Source organism: Panthera leo, chromosome B1 (genome assembly GCF_018350215.1).
Source record: "Panthera leo isolate Ple1 chromosome B1, P.leo_Ple1_pat1.1, whole genome shotgun sequence".
NCBI lineage: Eukaryota > Metazoa > Chordata > Mammalia > Carnivora > Felidae > Panthera > Panthera leo.
In genome coordinates, this window is record NC_056682.1 from 136,786,133 (window position 1) to 136,803,597 (window position 17,465).

The 17,465-nt window shown below is 44.2% G+C and overlaps 1 protein-coding gene across 3 annotated transcripts in view; it reads left to right on the forward strand.

Annotated features, from left to right (window-relative positions):
- The first annotated feature begins 321 nt into the window (after positions 1-321).
- The window catches only part of HPSE (heparanase), a 38,733-nt gene continuing 21,589 nt past the window's right edge, over positions 322-17,465 (forward strand). For all 3 annotated transcript variants that reach the window (XM_042936025.1, XM_042936027.1, XM_042936028.1), the window contains exons 1-3: positions 322-651; positions 13,746-13,891; positions 15,857-15,982. In XM_042936025.1, coding sequence (XP_042791959.1) covers positions 425-651; positions 13,746-13,891; positions 15,857-15,982 — 499 coding nt within the window. In that variant the 5' untranslated portion in view covers positions 322-424. The remainder of the gene's footprint in view (positions 652-13,745; positions 13,892-15,856; positions 15,983-17,465) is intronic.

The window sequence follows — 17,465 nt, forward strand, 5'->3', positions numbered from 1 at the left end:
AGGGTCAGAAGACCCGGCGCCACCCCGATGACGCCTGGAAGTGGGGCACGCAGGCCACGACCTTGCGCTCCGGGGTTCGGGATGCCCAGCGCCGGTCCGCGGGCGCTCCCCCTCCAGGCCTCCTGGACTCACGGATCCGGCCACGTCCGCACCCTCCGAGCGCGGGTGGGTGATTTCGAAAGTGGGCGTGACCGGCCCCGAGGGGAAAGCGTGCTACGAAGTGGGAGTGAGCGGGGGAGGCGGGGCGGCGAGAACAGGGAGCCGGGGGAGGGATGCAGGGCTGGAGTGGGAGGGTTGCAGGGCGCGGTGGGAGGGGTGAGGCGCGAGGGAGAAAAGGGCGCTGTGGGGCGGCGGGAGGAAGTGCGCCAGGTCCCGGCTCCCGCTGCGAGGTGCTCCGCGGGTGGGCCGGCCAGGTGAGCCCGAGATGCCGCTGCGCTGGAAGCCGGGGCCGCCGCTGCCGCAGCTGCTGCTGCTCCTGGGGCCGCTCGGCCCCTTCTCCCCGCGCGCCCCGGCGGGACTCGCGCAGGCGGACGACGCCGCGGAGCTGGACTTCTCCACCGAGCGGCCGGTGCACCTGGTGAGTCCCGCCTTCCTGTCCTTCACCATCGACGCCAACCTGGCCACGGACCCGCGGTTCCTCACCTTCCTGGGGTAAGCGCCGGCCTCTGCCTGTCCCTGGGTCCTGTCTTCCTGATAGCCACGCCCGGGAACCTTTATCTCTCTGTCTCTGCCTCTCTCCTTCCATCCCGCCTTTCCTCCCTCCCTCTCCTGTGACAGCCGCCCCCAAACCACTCGTTCCCGCCTGCATTCATTCAGCGAGTGCTGCCTGAGCGCCAACTGAGGGCCAGGTATTACGGGGAAATTTGGAAAAGAAACTTGCCACCTGCCCCAGAAACACTTCTGGAGGAGGGGACTCGGGCAAGTGTACCTGGAGCCTGTGAGCCCTTGAATTTGCAGCACAGTGTAGGACAGGTAAGATTGTGGACCAGGCGTCCTTCGCTTAAACTCTGTTAGGAAGGTTAAAAGGAAAAAAAGAAAAAGAAAAGAAGGCAGATGTTAAAAGTCTCAAAGAAGAGTAAGTGTGTGTGCTGTGTGTGTGTGTGTGTAAAATATAATTTTATATATTTTAAAATAAACTTTCAAAGAGCAGTTTTAGGTTCACAGCAAAGTTGAGCACAAGGTACAGAGATTTCCAGGATTACACTATATATTTTTTTTTTTTTATTTTTTTATTTTTGGGACAGAGAGAGACAGAGCATGAACGGGGGAGGGGCAGAGAGAGAGGGAGACACAGAATCGGAAACAGGCTCCAGGCTCCGAGCCATCAACCCAGAGCCTGACGCGGGGCTCGAACTCACGGACCGCGAGATCGTGACCTGGCTGAAGTCGGACGCTTAACCGACTGCGCCACCCAGGCGCCCCTACACTATATTTTTTTAAAAAATCTAAGTATTAGAGGCACCTGCGTGGCTCAGTTGGTTAAGCCTCCGACTCTTGGTTTGGGCTCAGGTCATGATCTCACGGTTTCATGAGTTCAAGCCCCTTATGGGGCTCTGTGCTGACAGTGCAGAGCCTGCTTGGGATTCTCTCTCTCTCCCACTCTCTCTGTCCCTCCCCGACTTTCACTGCCTCTGTCTCTCTCAAAATAAAGAAATAAACTTAAAAAAAAATCTAAATATCAAGTAAAGGAGACCTAGGAGACTATTGCAGTGACTTACAGAGCCTTAATAAAAAGATATGTTTCCAACACGAGACTGGAAAATCAGCTGTAATTTTTTCTCCCCTGAAAGAGACAAACTGGTGCATGTTCACTGGCCCCCGCCTCCTAAATGCAGGCTGATCCCAGGACAGGGAGCTTCAGGGACAGTCCCAGGTCATCTAGGCCACTCATCTAGATCATGAGAGCCTCCAGAGATGGCCACACCTCAACCAACACACACAGCTGGGAATCTCATCATTGCCAAACACCCACACCCTGTCCTTTCTGCGCCCACTCTGTCAGCTGAACTGCCATTGCTAATTTCAGTCATTTGTTCTGCCCATAAAAGCAGGTAGCCTAATGGTTAAGAGATTGGCAGTCTGACCACACTAACTTGATTCCCATCTCTGCCAGAGTTGGGTGGCTTGCTTGTTACAGGTTGCTTGGCAACTCCAAGCCTCAATTCCTTCACCTGTAGAATAGAACTTCTAAAGCCTTTTGGTGGGATTGTTCTGAGGACTTCATGAGACAGTATAGAAGTACTTAGCACAGTGTTTGACACAGAGTGTTCAAAATTTAAGGTCATTGCTTCTTCTTGGAAAATGAGGAGTATTGCTAACCACTCACCAGTTCTCTGTGTGTTTCTTTCCATCAGAGTTAACCTCCATCTTTCCCTGTGGTAGCAGAGGGAGAATTTCCTGGTGGAAAGGAACCCCCATGTTTTGCCCTTCCCCTTGGGAATAGGAAGCTGAATACCACACAGCAGGTGGTTGGAGACAGATTACTCTGCAGAAATGCTGAACTACAGGGCCCCTTGTGTGAGCACCTCAGGCTAGCTTGGGAGGTGGTGGGGGGGGGTGATGATAGGAAAAGAGAGGGTGTGGAGGTGCCTTGCTAAAAACAGAGGCACTGACTAAACCACTTTCCTGAAACGGGAGAACTCAAGTCCTGTTCTGCTGCTGCAGCTAGCCTGTGCCCACCCCTCCCCAAGGAAGGGCATCTGGGGATTCTTCCGGGAGAAAAACATCCAAAGGAAAAAACCTACAGCATGACTTTTAGGGTCCAGGCCTGATCGCCCTGCAGTCAAGCTAACACATGGGCTAGCGCCATCCTCATCCTCCCCACCCCCAACACACACAGAACTTCCGGTCTGCAGTTCAGCTAGGGTGATACCTTTGTCTCTTGTCTTCCATAGCACTCTTTCTTCCCCGCTGGCCCCACCTTTTGGTTGAAGGCTGGAGGGTAATGAAAACCAAAAGACTATATTGTGCAGTAGATAAAACTCCGTGTAGTCCTGCTCATACGGGCTCCTGACCACGCCAGTCCACTCCCTTGGCAGCGGCTGTCATCCATGCCTGTTCCTCAGGGGCATCTGCAAGCCCTTCCATACTATTCCCAGCCGAGATCTGAAAAGACTGAGGCTCAGATAAGCAGGAGCTCCCTCCCTCTCGCTCTCAGCTAAGACCTAGCTTCTGAATGAGGGTCTGAGAGTCCCTCTCGCCAGGGTGGTTAGCACAGTGCCCAAAGTGACCTGGCCATCTCAGAAGGCAACACTAAGCTTAATAGCTGTGAGATGGGTGTTGTTCTGGTACCATTCCTCAAAGGGGAAGCCGCTCAGGCAAAGATGGCAACGGCTGAGCAGAGCAAAGCTCAAGTAATAAGGAGAGGGTAATTAAAATAATTGAGCCTTTGTCATATGCCAGGCCCCGTTTGTAGCATTTCCTAGGTGTTAATGCATTTATTCCTTCCTACAAAACTATGAGGTCAGTGATATTATCATCTCCATTTTAAAAAATGAAGAGGGGCGCTGGGGTGGCTCGGTTGCATAAGCGTCTGACTTCGGCTCAGGTCATGATCTCACGGTTCGTGGGTGCGAGCCCCGCATCGGGCTCTGTGGTGACAGCTTAGAGCCTGGAGCCTGCTTCGGATTCTGTGTCTCCCTCTCTCTCTGCCCCTCCCCTGCTCATGCTCTGTCTCTCAATAATAAATAAACATTGAAAATTTAAAAAAAAGAAAAGAAAACATTGAGGTTTAGGGAAACTCTGTAACTGGCCCCTAGTCAGCCAGCTATTCATGAAGGAGCAGAGTCTGGACCTAGATACTAATTGCAGGGACAAGAGTATACAAAAACAAAGTAAGCAGTTTATATTTCTTAAAGCAGTAAGGTAGGGTATAGAGGAAAAAGATTGTCCAGAAACAAATTGAGGAGACTGATATAATGAAAAGAAGCACTGACCCGAGAGTAGGAGAATCAGGGCCCAAACCTCTGAGGTGCTTCAACAGAATCCTAAGCAAATTTAATCAGATGGCGTGGTCTGGTTTCCCATCACAGCAAACAGATGTGTTTTGTTTTGTTTTTCCACATTTGCAGTTAGAGAACGTAGAGTGCACAGAACTTAAGTGCCAATGATAGAACAATCTAGAATTGGAAAGGAACATCTTTTCAGTTTGCCTTCTTCCCAGAGGTAATCAACAACCTGATCAAAAACTTCCTAAGCTGATGTGCAGAGCTCTGAACAGGCACTGACCCTCAAAGAAGGGAGTGTTGAGACCAGCACTGCTCAACAGATAGAACGTGAGCCTCATATGCAAACTACGTGTGCAATTTAAAACTTTTTGGTGGGATGCCTGGGTGGCTCAGTCGGTTAAGCATACAACTTTGGCCCAGGTCATGATCTCACAGTTTGTGAGTTTGAGCGTCAGGCTCTGTGCTGATAGCTCAGAGCCTGGAGCCTGCTTTGGATTCTGTGTCTCCCTCTCTCTCTGCCCCTCCCCTGCTTGCTCTCTGTCTCTCTCTCTCAAAAATAAATAAAAACATTAAAGAAAAATAAAAGAAAAATTTTTTTTGGTAAGTCATATTTCAAAAAGAAACAGGTGAAGTTAATTTTAATAATATATTTTATGTAACACAAAATATCCAAAGTATTATCATTTCAACATGTCATCAATATAAAAATATTAATGAGATCTCTTACACTCCTTTTCACATCAGGTCTTCAAAATCTGGGGTCTATTTTATGCTCTTAGCACATCTCAATTCAGACTAGCCACATTTCAAATCCTAGCCACATTGGCTAGTGGTTACCATCTTGGCAATGAAGCCCACACTGCAAACAAGATACAGACACAAGCACAGTCCTCTAACACGAGGTAAAAAAGGAGAGTGCGAGTCAGTGCTAGAGTTCGTAGGGACTACAGAGCGGGAAAGGTGGTGCTAAATGTCGACAGCAGTAATAATGCAGTTGTGCTTGCTTTTCATAAAGGTTTGCTTATTTTTTTCCAGCAAAGTTCATTCCTTTTTGCCAGTCTGATGAATAGTTATTAATAATGACTTTCAGTAATCAGATTCCTGCATCTTCATGGACAAAATTGCTTTTCTTATTTGGAAAGTCACTTATAATCAACGTCAGGTGCATGTTTTGAAAACTGATGTTGGAAATAACCTCAGGCCCTCTGCGTGCCTATTGCTGAGAGAATGAACCACAGCCAGAGAAACAGAACTGAGAACAGTTACAAGCCATAGACTCACATTTCCTGACCCCCAAGAAGCACTCTCTCCCTGATTAAGTGCTCATTGTTCCCTTCTCTCCCAAACCTTTCATTGTGCTCTCTGGAGCCCTTTGCATAGTACCCCTGCTTTATCCTCCTCACAGACTATTCCCACCCTAGCTAAAACTTGGCTCTTCTCTAAAGACCCAAGTGGAGAAAGAGACGTGCCTACTTCCCTGAGGTAGCCCTTTGGGGTAGAAACTATGCATTCTCCAATATTGCAGCCCTTTTCCCATTCACCAATGCACCTTCTAGGTGATTGCCCACCATTTTGAATGTAGTTCAAATCCCTACTGGATTGTTACCTTGGGCAATAGCCTCCTTTTGTTCAGATTCCTTGTCTGTAAAAAGAGGATAATAATGATACCTACCTCTCTGGTTTGTTTCGGGATCGAGTAAAATATTTTATGCCAAGTGTCCAAAACACTGAGTTTGCACAAACCTAGTGCATGCTAGAGATGACGGTCATGACTCCAGTGTGAGGTACACTCCTCTATGTCTGGCTCTCATCCTATGCTCCTTATCACTGCGCTGTGCTTTATTCTGACTCATTCTCCTTATCGATGAAAGATTGGCATTGGTTTCATAGTTTTCTCTCCCCTCCCACGTTCCACCATCATCCTAGATGACTTCAAGTGCACTTGAATAAACTGTCTCTCAATCTCTTCACACCCATGCTTCATAATACTCGTCACTCACTGTTATATTGGAACCAGCTTGTACTATCTTATGAAATGTGTGCAGCTCTTCCCAATTCCACATTCACTGGCATCAATGCTGCCATCTTGAATCAGCCCTGGTGGGTATTTACACCACGGAAATTGGCAAGTGCTAAAAAACAGGGCACTTGCTTTTAGGGAGCCAGCTTGCTAGCACACACCGCTTCACCCCATTTCAACCACTTCATGCCACGGCCATGCCTCTTTTCATCATTAAGAACCTTTTAACATCTGAAGTCGTAAATGAAAATCTCCCATTCGTGGACCACACTCTTTACCCTCTTACATTTTCACTCTGTGGATCCACCACAACTATTTGTTACTTAACCTCCACTGGACAGCCTTTTCCTGTCTCTACTTCTTCCACATCTCATTTGGGCTTCTTGGTTTGCCACATGAATCATTCTTGTGATAACACCCCCAAACTGCTGCTCCATGGTTCTTCCTGCCAAACCCAAACCTATAGCTCCGAACCTAGCTACAGTTTCCCTTTTCAGGGGAAGGTTACCATGAAGTCTGGGGAGGAAAAATATTGCCTGATTATGAATTATAGTGCCTATTAATAAGCCACTTTTTTGTATTTGCCTTTGCCTCCTGTCTTAGTGTGCCTCCCTAAATAGCTGGGCTCTTAGCTCTTGGGGCAGAGGGGAATGTTCCAGCCACATGGGTTGCCCTATAAATTCGTGGCCTCCAGACTTAGTTGGCCCTAGGGCTACCCCTTAATTCTTCATTTCTCTGCCTCTCTCATTCTCCACGTCCTTACAACTCTGATCCCATTTCCACCTCATCACTTTTAACCCATGTATGACCACCTTTCTGTTTCCCAAAGAAAATGAAGTCACTGGACAAGAACTTCCTTTTCTTCTTGCCACCAAATCTGCATACATACCATGGCCGCATCTAGCTTTCTTCCTTTCTCTCTCCTCACACCAGCGCTTCTAGCTCTGCTGTGTGCCCTGTAGCCTCCCCAAGGCCTTTGCTCTATCAGTCATCTCTTCTCTTCTCCCCCGTATTTAATCTCTCCCTTTTGACTGAGTCCTTCCCCACAGCGTAGAAAAATCTCAAGTCTTTCCTGTCTCAAACGCCACCCTGTATGTATGCCTCTGCAGGAACTGCCCTCTTTCTCTCTTCCCCTTTGTGGCCTTCCTTACTGCCTGCCCACTCCTTCCTTGGTCCACCTTCACGATGTCCCTATCGTGGTGTCATAAAATCAATGTCTCCAGTATCACAATGGCCTTTTGTTGCAAAATCCAATAAACGCCTTTCAGTCTGTATCTTATTTGGTCTCAGTCATGGGTTTAATTTCCCGGTGTCCCCCACAATTCATACATTGAAGTCTTAACCCCGTATCTCAGCATGAGACCTTATTTGGAAATAGTGCCACTGAGGATATAATTGGTTAAGAACTAGTCGTACCAGAATGGAAGGAGCCCTAATCCATTATGACTGATGTCCTTGCAAGTAGAGGAAATCTGGAGACCAATATGCACACAGAGAGAGCACTGTGTGAAGACTGGAGTAAACGCTGCCACAGGGAAATCAGAAGCTGGGAGAGAACCTGGAACGGATCCTTCCCTGGTAACTTTAGAGGATGCGTGGCCTCGCCAACACCTTGATTTCAGATTTCTAGCCTCCACATCTAAAAGAAAGTAAATTTATGGGGCGCCTGGATGGCTCAGTCGGTTAGGTGTCTGATTTTGGCTCAGGTCATGATCTCACAGTGCACGAGTTTGAGCCCCTCGTCAGGCTCTGTGCTGACAGCTCAGAGTCTGGAGCCTGCTTCAGATTCTGTGTCTCCCTCTCTGTGTGCCCCTACCTGGCTTGTGCTCGGTCTCTCTCAGTCCCTCAAAAATGAATAAACGTTAAAAAAAAATTTTTTTTTAAAGAAAGTAAATTTCCCTGTGTAAGCCACTGGTTTGTGGTACTTTGTTACCACAGCCCAAGCAAAGTAATGGAGGCTCTTGGAAGCATTTGGCAAGGTTGACGATTGAAACTCTTATGTTGCCTCCATTTCTGGGGGTTTCCCGTGCCTCTTTAACACTTCGTCTCTTTCTCTAGTTTGTCTCAAATGTTGGATGTTCCTCAGGCCTCTGGCTTAGGCCTTCTTTTCACATCACGGAATCTCCTGAGTGGTCTCACCCACTTTCAGGGCTCGAATTCATGCAGTGGTATGCTGGGAAGTGTTTAGCAATTGGCTCTTGGGGACGAGAGGAAACTGATTTACGGTGTTTTGTGTTTTTGTTTTTCTTTTTCTTTTTTTCTGATTTCTGTGGTATATATACTCCCACCATGGCTGGTTTCAAACTGCCAAGAGTTTAACAGCTTGTTCTCAAAATATAACAACTGGCGGGGCGCCTGGGTGGCTCAGTCGGCTAAGCATCCGACTTCGGCTCAGGTCACGATCTCGCGGTCCGTGAGTTCGAGCCCCACGTCGGGCTCTGGGCTGATGGCTCAGAGCCTGGAGCCTGCTTCCGATTCTGTGTCTCCCTCTCTGTCTGCCCCTCCCCTGTTCATACTCTGTCTCTCTCTGTCTCAAAAATAAATAAAAAACATTAAAAAAAAATTAAAATATAACAACTGGCTCTCACAGCTGGTATGAGCCAGTACAAGCTGGCTCCAGCGCATCTCTGCTTTTGTGTCAGAGACAAGCAGTTTATTTTTACACGTAAGGTAAGATAAAAATACCTGTAGTCTTTTCTTTCTGTTAACAAACTGCTCTGTAAATAGAATATCTGCGGCTGCTTTTATGTGTCCTTTTGTTATTTCCATACCGCTGTGGTGGTGGTAGAGGCCCCGACCCCTTTTCTTTTTTCTGTCTGTGATAGAAACAGTGTATCTCTGATCAATTTTGTTTTTAGGACTCGTTTTGCAGCTGTTTAAAGTCTGGTTTTTGTCAGAGGACATCAGTCTTGTATTCTCAAAATAAGGAAATGTTCCCCTGCAAAGGAGATAGTGAAAAAGGTCTTTAATACCAACACTTTGCAACACGTGACTTCCTTTACTTGGCAGGAGCTATAGCACTGAGTTTCTATTGTGCTCAGAAAACAGTCTTTGTCTGGCTCTACTTGCCCTTTCACCAGGGAGCACTCGCTTATTCATTCACTTAACAAATATTTATTAAGCGTCAGCTGTGTGCCTTGCACTTATGTAGTGCTAAGGAGATTCTGATGAGTCAGACAGATAAGAGCTTACAGGGGTGGAGGGGAGACAGGTAGTAAACCAAGCAAATAAGTAAGTTAATTTCAGAAAGTGGTGAATCCTTTGAAGAACATGCAGGGCAATGTGACCGAGAGTGACCCGAGGTGGTATAGTCACTATCTCTGGGAAGCAGGCTCTGGGACTCAGGCATCTGACACGGGCTGTGCACAGATATGTATCTTGAGGTACCATAGCTCCTTCTACATTGTGCTGGTTTTCCCTCCATTTCCCAGAGAGCACCAGTGTCTGGTATTGCTTGCGAATACCAGCTACATAACAAATCTAAATGAGCTTCCTCTGTCATCCAATGCAATCAAAATGCCGAGGACTGAAATCAGTGCCTGGCCAAAGGCAGGGGAAAAGAACCAGTCTCAAGAGACTCTGAGGAAGTACCTTGTATCAGTTTTAGGGCTGTGTCTCTGCACCTGTGGGCTGGGGGTTACTAGTCACCGACATTTAGATCGAGGACTGTACATCCTGCACCTCGCCTAGATGTGTCCCTGAGCTCCTGTTACACATGACCAAGGGCCAGATGGAAGTATGTTTTTTTTTGGTTTTCCTTTAGCATCTCAAATTCTACAAAACTGCGTGCCTTCCCCGCCCTCATGGCCATCTCCAGTCTATCACCTGTTCTTCATCTCAGCAAATATTACCATTTTCCAACATGCTTCCCAGGGGTAATCCTTGACTCTTCTGCAATATCCAATTAAACACCGAATCTAGTTCTACCTCCACAGGTGTCCTGAATGTATCCACCTCTCTCCATCCCCACTGCTGTTCTCTTACCTCAGCCCATCACTTTCAGTTTATATAAATGTGACCACAGTGTTGGTCCTTCTCTTCAGTTATTTACACTACAGCCTGAGATTCTTTTCTAAAATGGAAGGCTAGTGAGGCCATTCCACTGCTTTAAATCCTTCCATAGCTCTGTATTGCCCTCACAGAAAATTGGATTCCAGGACATGGGGGCTCATAGTCCCTACGTGGTACAGCCCTATCTGCTTCTCCAGTCTGTCTTCTCCCTGCTCTCAATCTGTAGGCTGTAACTACACCCATTAGCTCTTCAGCGGTGCCATATTCTCTTCTACCTCTGGTCTTTATGGACATTTCCCTACACCTGGAACACTTGCTTCAATCCCATCTATCTTTGATCTGGATTAGATTTATTCCTTTTGAATGTCTAACACTGAAACTACTTCTCCCGAAAACCCCTAACCACACATGATCCCCAGCCCAAAGTCTGGGTCCCCTTTGTATGTTCTCATAACACTGTTTTGGAATTGCCTACTTACTTGCTTATATATATATACGTATATATATACATATATATATATGTATATACGTATGTATGTATGTATATGTATATATGTATACATATATATGTATATGTATGTATGTATATATATGTACATATATATGTATGTATGTATATGTATATGCAAGATTGTAAATTATATGAGAGCAATCTCTGTTTTATTTGCTATTGTATCCCCAGAAACTAGCATAATGCCTGGCAGAGTGGGCCTGCCATGTATATTTATTGATTAATGAATGGATAGCTATGTGTCCCTTCACTAAATTTTGGTTTCTTCACCTAGTCTTAAAAAAATAGAAACATATACACAAAACTACCTTGTATAAATTAAAATGTCATTTGCTTATTATGGAAAACTCATAAAATCAGAAAAGAGTCTACCATCCATCTCAGTACATAGTAATGACCCGTTATCTCCTTCTATATATATTATTTTCATTGCTGAAATCACACGATGCAGTTTTTTTTTTTTAATTGTGGTAAAATATACCAAACATAAAACTTACCATTTAACCATTTTAAGTGTGTAACTCAGTGCCATTAAGTACATCTACTGTTAGGGCACCTGGCTGGCTCAGTCGGTTAAGTGTCTGACTTCAGCTCATGTCATGATCTCACAGTTTGTGAGTTCAAGCCCCACATCGGGCTCTGTGCTGACAGCTCAGAGCCTGGAGCCTGCTTCGGATTCTGTGTCTCCCTCTCTCTCTGCCCCTCCCCTGCTCGCACTCTGTCTCTCTCTTTCTCAAAAATAAACATTAAAAAAGTTTTTTTTTTAAAGTATATCCACTGTTGTGCAACCATTACCATCACCCATCTTCAAACTTTATCTTCCCAAACTAAAACTCTGTGCCCGTCAAACAACAGTGCTCTCTTCCCCTCCCTACAGCTTTTTTTATTGGGGTTTGTAGCAAAGTGGAAGTGGGTTTCTTCTGATCCTTACATAGTCCAAGTTAGCATTTCCGTTTATTTTCAAGTGGTTTGAGGATTTCATGGCAGAGGCCATCCTTCCTGGTGTTTTTTGGTGCCAACAGATGTCTCCGTCAGCGCCAAATCCCAGGCTGATAACATTTTGGAAGCCTCACTTTGTGCTGCATTTCCTCATTCTAGGACCTACGACATATTTAGGCACCCATGAAAATATTCTAAGTTTTTTTTTTAAGATTTATTTGTTTATTTTTGAGAGAGAAAGCTTCAGCAGGGGAGGGGCAGAGATGAAGAGGGGGAGAATACCAAGCAGGCTCTGTGCTGACAGCCCCAATGTGGGGCTCAAACTCACAAACTTGAGATCATGACCTAAGCAAAGTCTGATGCTTAACCGACTGAGCCACCTAGGAGCTCCTCTAAGTTCTTTCAAGATCCAAAGAAAATGAACTTTTAAGTCAAAGAAAATATTTTAATACAATAGTGTTTGTCTTTATAGAAATATCATCATAAAATATAATTTTCAGTATTTTTTAGTGGAGGAATTGGACCATGAAGGCAAAAGTGCCTGTAGTACAGTAAAAATGGTGAGGAGGAATCACTGAAGTTTTTAATGCAGGAGACTTATCCTTTGGTCTATTTTCATCTTTGAATTTCTCTTTCCTAAGCATAAATAAAGATATCTTTAAAAAATTATTTATTTTGAGAAGGAGAGACAGCGAGCAGGGGAGAGGCAGAGAGAGAGGGAGAGAGAGAATCCCAAGCAGGCTCTGTGCTCTTAGCACAGAGGCCAATATGGGGCTCAAACTCATGAACCGTGAGATCAGGACCTGAGCCAAAACCAAGAGTCAGGCGCTTAACTGACTGAGCCACCCAGACATCCCTGAAGACATCTTTCAAACATTTTACATAGCAGTGTATATAGTTAAGCAATATCCTAAAATTTTAGATTTAAAAAATTTTAAATTTTAGGTAAGGTCTCTATTATGATGTTAAGAGGTATTGTCAATTAGTCCTTCCTCCTAGAATGATTTTCCAATTTGAAAGAACCTACATGTAATTTAATTAATTGGACCATTCCAAAGAAATACAAAACATTGGTTTTATGTGTTTTAAGAGAATTCAGAGCACAGTGTGGCCACAATCACATGTATGAGACTTCAGAAATGTATGGCAGCCGTCCCTGTTATCTGGCTCTCCTATTTTCTTAATTTTGTTTAAATATTCATGACATGTTCACCTTTCTGAGAGAAAGGATTATAAATCATTCTACTTCCACTCTATAGCATTTGGTACCATCTGAGCACATACTAGGCACGTATCAGGAGCATTTTTGACTTGATGAGATATGCATTTATAATTGCTTGAATTGAAGGGGTGCCAGGGTGGCTCAGTCAGTTGAGTATCTGACTTTGGCTCAGGTCATGATCTCACGGTTGGTGGGTTCAAGCCCCGAGTCAGGCTTTGTGCTGACAGCTTGGAGCCTGGAGCCTGCTTTGGATTATGTGTCTCCCTCTATCTCTGCCCCTCCCCTGCTCACACTCTGTCTCTCAATAAATAAATAAATAAATACATACATAATAAATAAATAAAAATAAAAAAAATTGCTCAAATTGGAGTTGTTGATGATAGGAATTAGAATCTTATCTATCTAATTCATTTGACTTAAATTTAGAAGTATGTTTTCCTTGAAAGCTGGAGCTAGGGAGAAGAGGAAGAATCCTAAGTCATTTATGAACTTCTCTGAAACATAAATAGACAGTCTATTTTTCAAAAAACACAGAGTCATCTTTCCTACAGTTTCTACTCTCTTAACCTCTTTTCCTCCATCAATCATAAAAGGTTACAAGTTTTTTGAAAGTACTGAATGCTAGCCTACTTGTAAGTTAAAATATAAGTTCTTGCCAGAGTCAGAGGTCCCAGGTGCCTGCAGGTGCCTAGCAGTGCGACCTTGCAATTATATTCAGACTAAAGGGTGCCTGTATGGCTTAGTCGGTTGAGCATCCAACTCTCGATATCAGCTCAGGTCATAATCTCACGGTTCATGGGTTCTGGCCCTGCGTTGGGCTCTGCATTAATGGTACAGAGCCTGCTTGGGATTCTCTCTCTCTCTTTCTCTCTCTGCCCCTTCCCCATTCTCTCTCTCTAAATAAATAAACTTAAAAAAAAAAAAAGATTCAGACTGAGAAGATTTCCCGGTGATAGCCATTGGACTTCTCCCTCCCTCCCTCCTGTATAGCTAGATATTAAGAAATAGGTCCATCTAGAGAGAAGAGAGTAAACATGTTTCACTGGATTGTCTTGGAAAAAAAATAACTTTAATTTCTTGCTTGTCTTCCAACAGTTCTACAAAGCTTCGTACTTTGGCCAGAGGTTTGTCTCCTGCATACCTGAGATTTGGTGGCACCAAGACAGACTTTCTCATTTTTGATCCCAAGAAAGAACCAACCTTTGAAGAGAGAAGTTACTGGCAGTCTCAAGTCAACCAGGGTGAACTTTTTAAAGATTCACGATATGTTTTGATTCACTTGAGTCAGGCTTGAGCGTTCTCAGAGAAGTGTTATTGCTGATATCTAACAATTAATAAGAAATCAAGGGCTCCCAACTGGCCAATGAAGGCACCCACACAAAAGGAGGAGGCAGTGGGCAGGTTTCCTCCTCCTGGTGTCTTCATGAATGTGAAACCTCACCAAAAAAAATGTGTGCTGGGCATAACTGAGAGTTAATTGTGCTGTAAATAGGACAATGGTTGTAGCTGAAGGACACAGCTGCTTAGCAGGAGTGTGTGGGTAGAAATGTGTCAATCTGAAAAGAGTACTTCCAGCTGAAGACATAAGCGATCGACTAAAACCCATTTATTTTGAAAATAGAATGTGGATGAAGGGTATAACAAGAGGCTGTGGAGGTTCACTCTGCTTCTTAGAATGGATTTTAAGACTTCATTGATTGGGCAGCTATTGTCAAACGTTATTGACAATCCACAGTCACCTGGGGTGAGTTTGAATATTTGGATTCTGTGTTCCAACCTTAGATTATGAGTTTAGAAGCTTCTCGGGTGATTCTGATATTTGAGGTCTGTTGGTTCCCCCTGAGAAACCTGCCTTAGTGAGCGATGAGGATTTGCTCTATGTCTTTCATAAGTGCTATGCAGACATCAAATGGAAGTTGAGTCATTATCTTACCAATTATGAGAAATAAGGTGTGCGTCACTGAATTACAATAATGTCAGTATAATGTATATATTAGTGAATAATATGTCATTATTTCATACATTACATATTTTTCCCTCTGTTTTCTTCAGTTAGGAAGTTTCCAGAACAGTTCATCAGTACTTGGGCCAAAACTAATAGAAGACTAATTAGAAAAAAATGAAAACAAAAGCAGGAGAGTTCTCTTAACATAACATATGGGAATAGTTGATGTTGGGACTTGACCATTTCCATCTGTCATGTGTATCTGCAAGGTCTCTTAAGTTCAGACAGGAAACTGGCCTTTCCCCATCCATTTTCTCCATCCTGTGTGTATATGTGGTGGAAGAGGGGAGGTGCCAGTGCCTCTGAAGCATCCTTTGTGAGCCTGGGGATGGATGAGGCACCAGCTGCCAGAAAGTCAGAATGTGCAGCTTCCTAGAAAGGAAGTTATGGGCGGGTTGCCAGTCCTGGCAGCAGGCGTGCAGCGGCTGTGCTGCCTTGTGATAAAGAAGCACAGTCAACCGACAGTTTAGTGGCTGAGTTTTCCAAGCACACGTGCTGTGGTCTCAGAAGCTTTGAGGATAACATATTTGAAGGAATAGAAAAAGTCACCATTTCCTGTCCTACTATTACGGCAAGAGGAAATCATCACAAAGCAGCTATAGTCCAGCGAAACAAATTTTTATGTATTTTGAAAGCGAACTGTAAGAGAATCGAATTGTTATCTTTTTTTTTTTAATGTTTATTTATTTTGAGACAGAGGGAGAGCACAAGCGGGGGAGGGGCAGAGAGAGAATCCCAAGCAGGCTCCTCGCTATGAAGTGCAGAGTCCAACATGGGGCTTGAACCCACAAACTGTGAGATCATGACCTTAGCTGAAATCAACAGTCGGATGCTTACCCAACTGAGCCACCAGGAGCCCCTGAACTGTTTTCTTCAGTGGGATTCTCTAGTAATTTCAAGTTTCTGAGGAATTTTCTGAATTGTTAAATAACTTGAAGTTATGTCCAGTAGATCTGTGTCCAATGTATGTCCAGTGTTTCTTAGGAAACCTGCCCTTGGTTGTTTGTGTGTGTGTGTGTGGTGATTGGTTAGCTGCAAATTTGACATGTAACAGAATATATCTTTTTCTGATCTCCTACCTAAAAACCAGGAACATAATTATCCTGCTTTAGTCACATAAATAGGAAACTAAATAAATGTGTGGGCCTTCAACCTTATCACCGTGAAAACAGATTCTCTAAACTATTTCTTCCCTTTGCAGATATGTGTGAATCTGGATCCATCCCTTCCGACATAGAGAAGAGATTACAGTTGGAATGGCCCTTCCAGGAGCAATTGCTTCTCAGAGAACAGTATCAGAAAAAGTTCAACAATAGCACTTACTCAAGTAAGAGATGAAAGGCACCTGCAGGTGTCCCAGCCCCCAGAATACATGGATAGTTTGAACTTGGGCTTGAATCACATAAGCCCTACCGCAGTTGTATAAAGCTGCATAATACTCAAATGTTATCAGGAGTTAATGGGAAATCTTGAATTTCTGTTTTGTTTTGTTTTTCTTTTCTTCACCTGACTTTGCCTATTAGCCATGAAGTGAAAAATCATTCATTCACGAGCTAATAGTGACCTTTCCTGCTCTGAAGAACTAGGAAGTCAAGGAAGACATGGATAGATTCCTCATGGAACAGTAAAATACAAAAGTATGAAGAATAAATAGTGGAGGTGCCTGGCTAGCTCAATCTGTAGAGCACGCAACTCTTTTTTTTTTTTTTAATTTTTTAATGTTTATTTATTTGAGAGAAAGACAGAGACAGAGAGACAGACAGAGCATGAGCAGGGGAGGGGCAGAGAGAGAGACACACACACAGAATCTGAAGCAGGCTCCAGGCTCCGAGCTATCAGCACAGAGCCCAACGTGGGGCTCGAACCCACAAGCCATGAGATCATGACCTGAGCTGAAGTCAGACACTTAACCGACCGAGCCACCCAGGCGCCCCTGTAGAGCACGCAACTCTTAATCTTGGAGTTGTGAGTTCGAGCCCCACGTTGGGTGGACAGGTTACTTAAAAATAAAATCTTTTCTTTTTTTTTAAAGAGTAAATTGTGAAAACCATTCACACCTCGTCATCCATTCTCTCTCTCTCCTCCCAGAAGCAACCCCTATCATGAGTAGGTGTACCATTAGGTAGTGGAAGACTGAGTCATATCAGACAGTCTTGGCCATCAAGAAGCGCTCTCTTTTTTTATTTCCTCTGTGGCTTTGTGTAGACCTAGCTCGACTAACCAGGAATTTCTTTCCATTCACTGAAACAGTTATCCAGTCTTCAAAATGGGATGATGTTGGCATGCAGAGCTTCAAAACAACTGGAACCAAGCAATCCTTACTTAACTATGAGAACTATTTTTATCTGAAAGTTGATGTTTTATACCCAACTAAGGGATGATATTGCCCCAGATCTCAGTTAAGGAAATAATCTGCTCAGATACAACTGTCTTCTTTTGATTTTTGAAAAATAAATTATCTTGAAGTTAATTTGGGTCCCTCGGCATTTCTAAGAGTACATTACTGAAAGTAGATTATTTATCTTTGTAGGATTTTACTGTATACTGTCTGGATTTCAATGTATCCAGTGGATTTTAATTTTTGTATTTTTTATTTATAAGGTACAGAAAGAAATGTGACACATAAGAAATCAGAAAATAGTTTACATGTTAATAGAGTCCTCTAAATTGTTTATTACATTTTAAAGGAGGGGGACTACTCTGACATTTTAATTCAATGACCTGTGGTTGAATGGAATTTGGCATAAGGCAGGCCTGTTTCAGATCCCAAGAAAGGAGTGACAGGAGACCCGTATCAGTAAGGTCTCACC